Source organism: Bombus impatiens, unplaced genomic scaffold, assembly GCF_000188095.3.
Source record: "Bombus impatiens unplaced genomic scaffold, BIMP_2.2 scf_0637, whole genome shotgun sequence".
Classification (NCBI taxonomy): Eukaryota; Metazoa; Arthropoda; class Insecta; order Hymenoptera; family Apidae; genus Bombus; species Bombus impatiens.
In genome coordinates, this window is record NT_177056.1 from 1,674,231 (window position 1) to 1,684,679 (window position 10,449).

The 10,449-nt window shown below is 39.3% G+C and overlaps 1 protein-coding gene across 2 annotated transcripts; it reads right to left on the reverse strand.

The window, feature by feature from the left end:
• Positions 1-22: 22 nt before the first annotated feature.
• Positions 23-10,426, reverse strand: LOC100747574 (activated CDC42 kinase 1). Of its 2 annotated transcripts, XM_012389178.3 has the most exons (5): positions 10,326-10,426; positions 10,004-10,212; positions 6,345-6,887; positions 2,475-5,606; positions 23-203 (listed from the first exon to the last, which is right to left on the reverse strand). In XM_012389178.3, the coding sequence occupies exons 3-5, from the start codon at positions 6,866-6,868 to the stop codon at positions 104-106; spliced, it is 3,756 nt and encodes a 1,251-aa protein (XP_012244601.1). In that variant the 5' UTR covers positions 6,869-6,887; positions 10,004-10,212; positions 10,326-10,426; the 3' UTR covers positions 23-103. The 2 variants fall into 2 exon arrangements, with proteins under 2 accessions (XP_012244601.1, XP_003491859.1); XM_003491811.4 differs by lacking the exons at positions 10,004-10,212; positions 10,326-10,426 and adding an exon at positions 7,867-8,639.
• Positions 10,427-10,449: the final 23 nt, after the last annotated feature.

The window sequence follows — 10,449 nt, forward strand, 5'->3', positions numbered from 1 at the left end:
TTTACGCATTGTATGGCTATCGTTTATAAATACATATACCTATATTTACTGCTATAGTTACTTTACAATATCTTCAATAAGAGCGCACTCTTAATATCTGGCTTCATTTGACCTGATCTAACAAAAGGGAAGCCGCTAAATCTACATCGTATTCAGTCTGCTTCAGAGCACCCTCGCACTGTTGTCGATCTGCCAAGCCCAATCTGAAATTACAATAATTGATCGCGTCATTTTCCGAACGTTCAGCTTCATTGCACAATTTGAAAACCCATGATATTTTGTCCCAATAAGTTACTGAAAGATCGTTGATCCATTAATATACAAATTTTATCCAAAGAGGGGTTTTTGATTAATTTATGTAATTGAACTTATTAGCATTATGGCTATGAGAAGAAATCCGAAGGTTTTACAGCACAATGATAAAGGATTTCCTTGCCCACGGTAATCTTCTTTATGAAATTGACATAAGCTATATTTATTTTGTGTCACTGAGTGGTCCTTAATGGATTAACTGAAATAGTATGATACAGGGTGATTGGTAACTGGTGGTACAAGCGAAAAGGGGGTGATTCCAGGCGAAAAAAGAAGTCGAAAATATAGAATAACAATTTTTCGTTCGAGGCTTTGTTTTCGAGAAAATCGACGTTGAATTTTCGCTCGGTACGCGTGCACTTTATCGCGTTTCGTTATAACGGATCTCACTCCTTTTTTCGCGTAGAATCACCCCCTGTATATTATATTACACAGTCGAAAATATAGAATAAAAACTTTTTTTAATTTTTCCATCGAGATAACGATCTACAGCGAGATCCGTTATAACGAGACGCGATAAAGTGCGCGCGTACCGAGCGAAAATTCAAAGTCGATTTTATCGAAAACAAAGCCTCAAACGAAAAACTGTGATTCTATATTTTCGACTTCTTTTTTCGCGTGAATCACCCCCTGTATATTATATTACACAGTCGAAAATATAGAATAAAAACTTTTTTTAATTTTTCCATCGAGATAACGATCTACAGCGAGATCCGTTATAACGAGACGCGATAAAGTGCGCGCGTACCGAGCGAAAATTCAAAGTCGATTTTCTCGAAAACAAAGCCTCGAACGAAAAATTTTTATTCTATATTTTCGACTTCTTTTTTCGCCTAGAATCACCCGGTTGCAGCCGGTTTTTCAATTATGGCTGCACTAAATTCACAAACGTAGTACTTTTATAATACATAAATTTGTAATTTCTAAAACACACAATGATTTCAAACTTTTGGTCTACAGCGTAGTTTAATCGTGAAACTTATACGATCAAGAACTTTCTGTGGATATTTATTTGGAGAAATTTCGGGAGATCTACAAGTAGATAGCGATCAAAGCATTTCTTATATCTTCGATAAAATTTCACTAATTCTATGATCGAACAAAAATCGAAAGTATCTTTTATATGTAGTTGGAATATATAGTCGAAAGATATTGACATCAACGTGATAATTGGTTAAAAAGTGAAAGGAATATTAAACAGTACTTTCTCAGAGAAAAGTTAGACGTGCAGAAATCCTAACCTTTCTTTTCGAAACGTTACGATCTGTTTGAATATACAGAATACAGGAAATTATGTAAATAACTCTATTAAAGAAATACATATAATCTTTAATTTATACGAATTAAATATAATAAGGAATCACATATATAAAGTGGATTATGGATGACATTCAAGGAATAGAATCTACTCTTGTATCCAAGAGCAATTAAAAAAGAAAACACGCTGAGTCTGCCTTCAACCTACAAGACACTAAGACTGCTGACCACAAACTACGTATAATGTTTCAATGTCTTGCTTTGGAATAACACGATACATAAGTCCATGAGAAAACCATGAAACAAGGAGTTAAAGAAAGGAAAACGACAGATAAAATATTGCAATTTTACTAATACCAATTTCAGAATCCGAAAGATAATAAAAATTGTACTAACTTAACCCAAATTTAATTTAAAATTGACCCACGTCTAATTAACTCCTTGCCATACTATTTAACTCGGAAGAATCGAAAATCCAAACGTTGCGCGCGAATGGTCAGGGAAAGAGCCGAAGCGACGGACACAGAGCGTCGGAACTTGACACATGAGATCGTGCGACTGAGTACGTTGATAGTCGCGGCCGTGTTTAAGAAAAAGATACCATTCGATACATTCATACTTGACCCGAGTGAGACTCGTGATATTCACGTTTAACAGGAAATTAGACCACGAGCCTGACTCGTGATATTCAGATTTGGCTCAAAATTCTCATCACGACTCAGACTCGTAACAGTATGGCAAGGGGTTAAAATTTAATCCAAACCTAACCCAAGCCAGAAAATAATAAAAATTGTACAGATTCGAAAAAATCCGTCAAATCCGCATCTCTCGAAGTTCTCTTCCCATTCACTTCCCCAAATTCGCAAAACCATCTAAATAATAATTCAAATTAATTTCAAACTTACCTAAAAAGGGACTCGATTTTCGCCTGCCTGTCTTTCAGGATCTGTTTGGCCGCTTGATTAGTGTCCCAGCCAGTTGCCTGTAGCGCGGTGAGTATTTCCTGTTGTGATGCGTCAGCTGCCTCTCTCTGCACCTTCATTACTTTGTTCGCTCGAAATTCATCGTTGAGGGACATGACCAGCTGTTGAGAGGCCGCGGTCAATGGGGGGCTGACACCAGAGGGGTACGCGGACGTGGAGGGGGCTAATTGAGTATTAACGACCGTCTCTGTCATCTGAGGAGGCAGACATCTCGTCGAGGATGCTTGCAGCGTCATGGCGCCCTCTTGAGGCTGGTTAGTGTGCGTGAGCTGGAGTAGATTGGGACTGTTAGCCAAATTGCTAGCTAAATTGGACTTCATTGCAGTCTGGCCTTGTCCAAGATCGTTTTGAACCGATTTCATGGGACTCCACGTTGCCGGAGGCGGAGGATTGTATACCGGAGGCTGCTTCAGGTGAGGACTAAAGTCACAGGGATGACCTGGACCAAAAATATTCCTCGTAGACTGACCAGAACGAGCCTGGGAGCTGGCTGCAGCTCCCTCCAAGTAGTGACTATGACTTAGATTGCTGGCTGAATCACCTGCACCCGATGTACTAGCTGCATAGTAATTCCTTAGAATATTCTGCTGCACTGTCTTGTTATATAGCGTGTTAAACTCGTTTTGAGACAGTTGGTCTAGGTTTGGTACAGTCTGTTTCAACTCCGCGTACACTTGTTCCGAAAACACCACATTTGGAGGCTTTGAAACGTTACTGGAGTGTGCTTGGTGAAGATCATTTTGAATCTGCGTTATCCCATGACTGCCAGTTGGTAATGTGGGATTTGGAAAGTGGCTAGCCTGGTTTGCCGTCGGTAGCGAGTTCTGTGCGTGGTTAAAGGTTGGTTTGGACACATTGCTAGGAGCTATTTGCAACAGATTCAGGTTACCCTGAGCAGTACCATAGGCACTATGCTGCTGAGCTTGAGACTGCTGCCAGATTTGACCCACCATCTGTTCTGTTGCCGTTTCTAAGCGTTGTTCAGGCTGCGACCTGGGAGGCTGCTGTATGTTCGTACTCTTCGACGGCCACGAATTCTGAACCTTGCTAGGTAGATTGGTGCTTCTATAGTCCATCTGAGGAGACTTACGTTTGATAGTCTGAGGTGGAGGCCTTAATGCTGGAATTGTACTATCTTGTAATTTATTAACAGACGCATACGGATCAGACGAATCTGGATTCTGTTGGCTAGTGATCATGTTCTTGCTCGCCTCCTTTTCACCTAAATGCTTCTCCAGCTCAGCTAGGAAAGTAGGGTCCAACTTTTTAGGAGAAACGTTGCAAGAATTAATTGTTAGCTCATTCAAACTTTGGGCCAAGTCGTGATTCGATTTTGGTTTCGGAGGACTCTCGTTGGGAGCCACAGGTGGAGGAGGAGGTGCGTCGGAGGTCTGCAAGTTCCGACTAGAGACATTCACGTATGTCTGCGCTTCACTTTGCATATCTTCGGGCCAATTAGACCAATTTGCCATAGGTGGACTAGGCTTATCGATCTCACTATAGTGATTCTGACTATACGCACTATTTTCCTCTGTGTCCACGTTCACGTTCAAATTGATACTATCATTTCTACTCTCCTTGCTCAGATTAAGGGAATAATGGTTCACATCCGAGCCGGACTCTGGTGTGAAATAATTTGTACTCTCCTGGCTGCTACCGCCAACGTCCTGATTTTGTACGTTTCCATACGTTTGTGTCTTGAAATACCTGCTACTCATGTCGGAGGGAACGTGACTGTAATATCTCGAATGAGGCAGCTTCATGAATACCGAGGAAGTATCGAACGGATCTGAATAAGCCGGGTCGACGTTGCCAGGGAAGTTGGCATAAGTTCGAGGATCCTCGTCCTGCCAACTCGTCTGCTGTTGCCGTTCCAAATCGTCAATAGGCTCGTCAAGGATATTGACGACTCGTCGACAGGCAGTGTCCGATTGCGCCTCACTCGTATTCACCATCTCCTCCGGGGACAGATCTATCAAACTGCCCTCCTGACTGCCACTAGGAACAGAGGCGTTTAACGTTTTCACAGGACTAGCTCCGATATCATTCTGTAATTTTGTATAATTAAACTGTTTTCGCGATCTTGGTGTACCGCAGTATTTATCCTTCACGAGATTATCTGGAGGAACAGTTACTCCAACGACGTCAGGTGGCTCCATAGGATTTCGAAGATACACGTCGTCGATGTAAATAGGACTACCCCAACTTTTACCAAAAGGTGCACCATGACCAGTATGGATAAAAGAATTCTCCAACGGCTTGCTGATGTCCTCACGCTGTTTTCGTCTCATAGGATCGACGAAACAACGAGGAAAAAGCCCAATTTGGAAACTTCGCTGGTTCTGACCTTTCCACCAATAATTCTCCGGCCGTCCGTCTAGAATGACTATCTGATCACCCTGCTCTATGGTCATTTTGCCAGCCATCGTGAAGTGACTGATCGCTTTCATCACAGTTGGGACCATTCCCGTGAGAGAAGATTTTAGAGAAGCGAAGGTTGGTCGTTCTGAAGGCTCCCGAGCCCAGCAACGGAGCATTAATTGGTACATATCTGGTGGTGTTGCTTCTGGTTCGTGTAATCGTTCACCATCCTTGTCTATTTTTCGAAGAATCTCCGATCCTTTTAAACCTATCCACGGCTCTTCACCAAACGTTAACATTTCCCACAATGTCACACCAAACATCCACACATCTGACGCGTGACTGAATTTACGCGCTTTTAAAGATTCTGGAGCACACCAAGGAAACGGCACTTTTTTATGTTCAGTCATCACATAACAGTCTTCTTGTTGCGGCAGTGCTCGCATTAGGCCGAAATCACCGATCTTCACTTTGTCCACTGAACTTAGAAGAACGTTCCTACAAGCTAAGTCGCGGTGCAGAAAACGTTTCGCTTCTAAGTATGCCATACCCGTGACCACTTGCAAAGCGTAGTTACACAACGTTAATACTGAAATTTGACTGCACTGTTTTCGCAGATAATCGAGCAGGGCTCCCAGAGGGGCTAGTTCTGTCACCATCATCATCGGTTGTGATAACACTACTCCATATAACCTGGAAAAAATGTATTTATTTAATTAATGTTGTCAAATTAATTTACTTTATTGGTAGACTGAATTTTTATGTATTTATTAAACATTTGTAGCGGCCCATGGCCACAAAGAAAGTTCTAGGGTTGAAGCACATGTGTTGATCAGATGGCCCGCGAAACGGCGTCCGAGGACAGGACGTCGTAAAAGAATAAATCCTGGGACTTACTAAAAAACCCATGGGCCTTCGAAGAGAAAATTTATTGTTTTATTGCCTATTGTTTTATTTCCATCCCCACCTCGGAAGGAAACTCTCTCTTTCGAGGTCCTCGGCACCCTATAAAAAGGGAAACGAGGAAAAACTCGGGATAGTCGTTCATAGTCGTTGATGGCATTTCATGGGAGTTCACGGCAGTCGCTGGTAGTCGCACGGTTAGTCAGTCAGACAGATAGTCACGGTTAGTTCGTAGCGAGTCTGTACCGAGTTTGTATCAATTCTGTATCGACATCGTCTGAGCTCGACGTGCGTCACGTTACGATCTAAAACGACGCGCACTCGACATTGAAATAAACATTGTTGAAGTTAAACACCGGAGTACTTAAATAACACTCGACACGTCCTACACCTCAAATTTAATATATAAAATATTCCAAGTATAGCACTCATTATAAACAAATCTTCGTCTAGGTTCTAATTTTTAATTACGTTTATAAAAACATTAATCTACATAAGAATACACAGTCTATTTTCAAAGATATGTACCTAATGAGATTGTGATGATCCAATGTGTGCATTGCTTGAACTTCTGCCACAAAATCTTCAATAACATTTGGCTGAGTCAGAGCATCTGCCTTCAGAACTTTTACAGCAACTGGTAATATCCTACCAGAAGGAGAAGTCCATTGTCCACGTCTCACTACACCAAAACTACCATCACCGAGTTTATCAGACAGTGTCACATCTTTATCTTGAATGAGACATGTTAGCACTGAGGAACCTTCAACTGGTTGAGAAGATCTTTTATTGCTTTTTGTGCTACTCCCAGGCCTGATCTTGGTCATCAAGCTTTTCTTCCATTGCGTAGTTCTCTTTTTCTTCACTGCTTCTAGTAATCTTCTAATACCTGGCTTTCCTAATCCTATCTGTTCAAGATCTTCCGGTTGTACATGGTCAAAGTGGTGTAGTCGAGTGACTTGTAGGTCATCTCTTATTCTGGTGAAAAACTGTGAAAGTTGAACATCGTGCAACAGTTCTTGCAGCCATTCTGTACCCTCATCATCTGCCATGTTCAATTATTCTAGTACCCTGAAAGGAATAAATGGATTATAGTGTTTGTTTATGTCAATATACAAAGAATAAATAAACTTGAACATGAAACCGAATATAATTACCATAATTGGCACATGAAAAATAGGGGAAAGAAACATAGTACAAGGAAATGATTTATTTATTCATAAATTACAATATTAATACAAAGATCAATTCAGTGGTAGGAGAAAAACAATTACTCAATAATGTTAAGTTGGTTTATTTTTATTTCCACACAATGCATACACAGGAGACAATTAGTAACAGAGGCTTACGTAGGTATATAGAATGATACAAATATATTATTTATCATTCGTTTTTGCCTCTCCTTGAACAGGAAATGAAATAATGTTTAGTCACAAGGAGAAGAGTTGTTGGCACATGCCATGCCGTGCATTGCTTTGTGCGTACAAAAAAGCCTGGCATAAATAGTAGATCACACCAGACGTACCAGATTAGTACTTTTACGATGGTGAGCTTTCATGCAGGATAGGAAAGAATCTCAATCACGCAAGATGTATATTCTCTGCCTTTCTAAACTATTTTTAAAAATAATTCAAGGCTATGATAGGTCAGAAATAAAAACACTAGGACCCTCTTGCAAAATTATTTACTAATTGATATGTTATAAATTTTTATTGCAATCTTATATTAAATAGGACAATCAGCTGGTACTTGTAGAATATTAATTACTTCATTACCAAATTTATTATCATTATACAAATCTTTTTAAAAAGAATAACTTATAACATTTCATTAATAATATTAGTAAATGTACACAAAAGAGCTCATGTAATTAATTTGAAAATAAAAATAAGAAGGAAGAATGCGTTTAAAGAAAATGCGAACTACAACAAATTAAAAAAGAAAGAGCTTAAGCGCGATTAAAGTAGAAACATGTTAGATTCTCAAAGATAAGAAAAGAGAAAAATGAGATAAGTAGATATGGTCCTGAGGGGGTAAAAACATCGATTACCTTTCGATGGAGGAAAACAGTTTGGAGAGCAGTTAGATTTCCATTCCGCGAGCGCGTATGTTCGTCGGAACGTGAATCTGTTTACCGTCACTCGTTGCATGTGCAATGCGGGGAAATCCTATATGAAATTGGACAGCGGCGAAATTTGAGCGGAATCATCGCCACTCGAGCATCCTCGGCATTTTTCTCCCTCTCTGTTTCTCGCTGTCTCTCTCCCTCTCTTGCCCCCTACCAGGCTGTTGTTGCACCGCGAACGAAACGCACACGATGAGATGCACGCACGATCAAAGAGGAAGGCGGTCAGAAAGCGGCGAAGAGCCCGCGACAACGTTCGCTTCGTCGGAATTCCGATTGCACGACGTCCAATAGACTTTCACCGTATGAATTTCTCACGCAGCGCATTGTTATGTACTCGACCGACTCCGTACGGTTTAACCTAAAACATGCGCGCGATTTTTCCCACTTGGACCGAGACGATTCTTAAACGAAAAGATCGACACGAGTTTCGTTGCCCGCTGTATATTGTATACATCGTACTTCCTCTTATTCGACGGGTTTTCGAATTGAAATTCACGTTCAAAGAAGGAACGAGCAACCTATCTACCTGACAAAACACAGGGTCGCCTACTGCCATGGAACATGCAACGATGCAACAAAGTTCTCGTTGACGAGATGGCGCCATGTATCACGTTGCAGAAATCGATCCACTAAATTACACACCAGAATGTTTGATATTTTGATTGAGAAGTTTGCACGAGATTTTGTAAATGATTTTGGTTTGTAGAATTTGTAGAGAAATGGAAGATTATTTGGAAATTTTGTGGAAATTTTTGGATGTGAAGTTTACAGATACTTTGAGAGCAAGGAAAGTTACTAGATAGAGCAGCGTGGTGCTATAACACGAAGGGCGCGCGAATGTTCAAATACTTGCGTTGATTATAGGGTGTTTAATCTTATCTTAAAACCATCTTTGTTTTTCATTTACAGCGCGTGTGATATATCTTTGTAAATTTTCTGTTTTTTTTAATTTTTATTTATATGATAGCAGGAGAATGGCAGAAATGTACAAGCATGTTATTATTCTATAGTAAAAAATTACGTACTTTACGGATAATGGCATTTTAATTATTGTGAGAAAGATTCGAGACTTTAAAAGTTAAAGTTATAGCGTAAAGAATATAAAAATATGATATCGATGATTTTCGTGAATATAGTATAGTATAAAATTCGCGATAAATACATTATCACTGGAAATTATATTTTATTACTTTTAATGAATGATTCTTAATGAATATTGTATATTTATTTTTGTTTATTGTAAACTTACCTCAATTAGCTATTGCTTTAGTGGTTTAATATCAAGAGAAATTGGATAACTGGTACTACGTTATATTATTAGACTTTAATATTAACCCATTTTCTCAAGGAAAACTTGGACATATACACATCGATAGAGATAACAAACTTATCAGTAATAATGCGCGCAAAAGCATCGAGTAACATAGATTTCACGGAATATATCACGGAAGCTAAGACACAAAACTTCCACTATTTATAATGACAACAAAATTACAGATGTTTTGAGAATTTTTCAAGACTTCAGTTCGTTCGAAGATTTGTTCTACATTTGATTCGTTTTAATTTTATATCTGTGTAAGTTGAGAAGAAACTTTTTACTTTTGAAAGATATTGGCACTCTGTTTCAACAGGATGTTTCAGAAACACTGCATGCAGAAGAGTATTTCCTTCTTTTAATAACACATCACAAACATCAGAATTGTTTAAAAAAAGAATGGGATAAGATAAAAACTACAATTAAAAGGATGAAAGTTTGTAATATAGTTATCAAATTTTTCTTGATCTAGCAGAAGTATTGGCGAGAAAAATATTATTAAACGTGACGATAGTAATTAATTAATATAACAAATACAATTGTGTGCCAATGATTTTAGTTAAAACCTAACCCCCTCGCTCTATACGTATAAAATTACGGAATATTATAGAATACATCAGCAAAAATACAATTCATGCAATAATAAACATTGTTCAAATATTATTAATGTCTAATGTATTATCGTGCAATAAATACACTCAGAGGGACAAACAGAATGGATTTAAGCGTGGGAATAATACGTACCACATTTTTGACCCGAAGATCCGGTGCACGGGCCACGAATGGTAACAATGCTAATTACTAAGGTGATAATTATCGTTATTGTGTCACCCACCCACATCGGTCGTGTGCCATGAACGAGTCCCTCTCTCGCATTTTAACCATCAGACAAGTCGACCGCCTTTTGCGTATACCATAATGAATTCATGGCGCGTCCCGACGTTGCGTCACCCCTGTTCAATAATTCAAAAACAGGTTGCAAATTCGTTCCACCGTTTAAAAAAACGTCTCAACGCCGCTTGCGTCTCTCTGCATGCAAGATGAAATCTTGCATACATTATTATACCTGTGTCTTTTTCACGCCGAACCTAACCTTATTTTGAGCCTCGCTGCACCAGGCAAACTTATTATAACACCTTGAAACTTATTACAGCGCCTCGTAGCTTTAATGGACTGGAATTTGTAAGAAT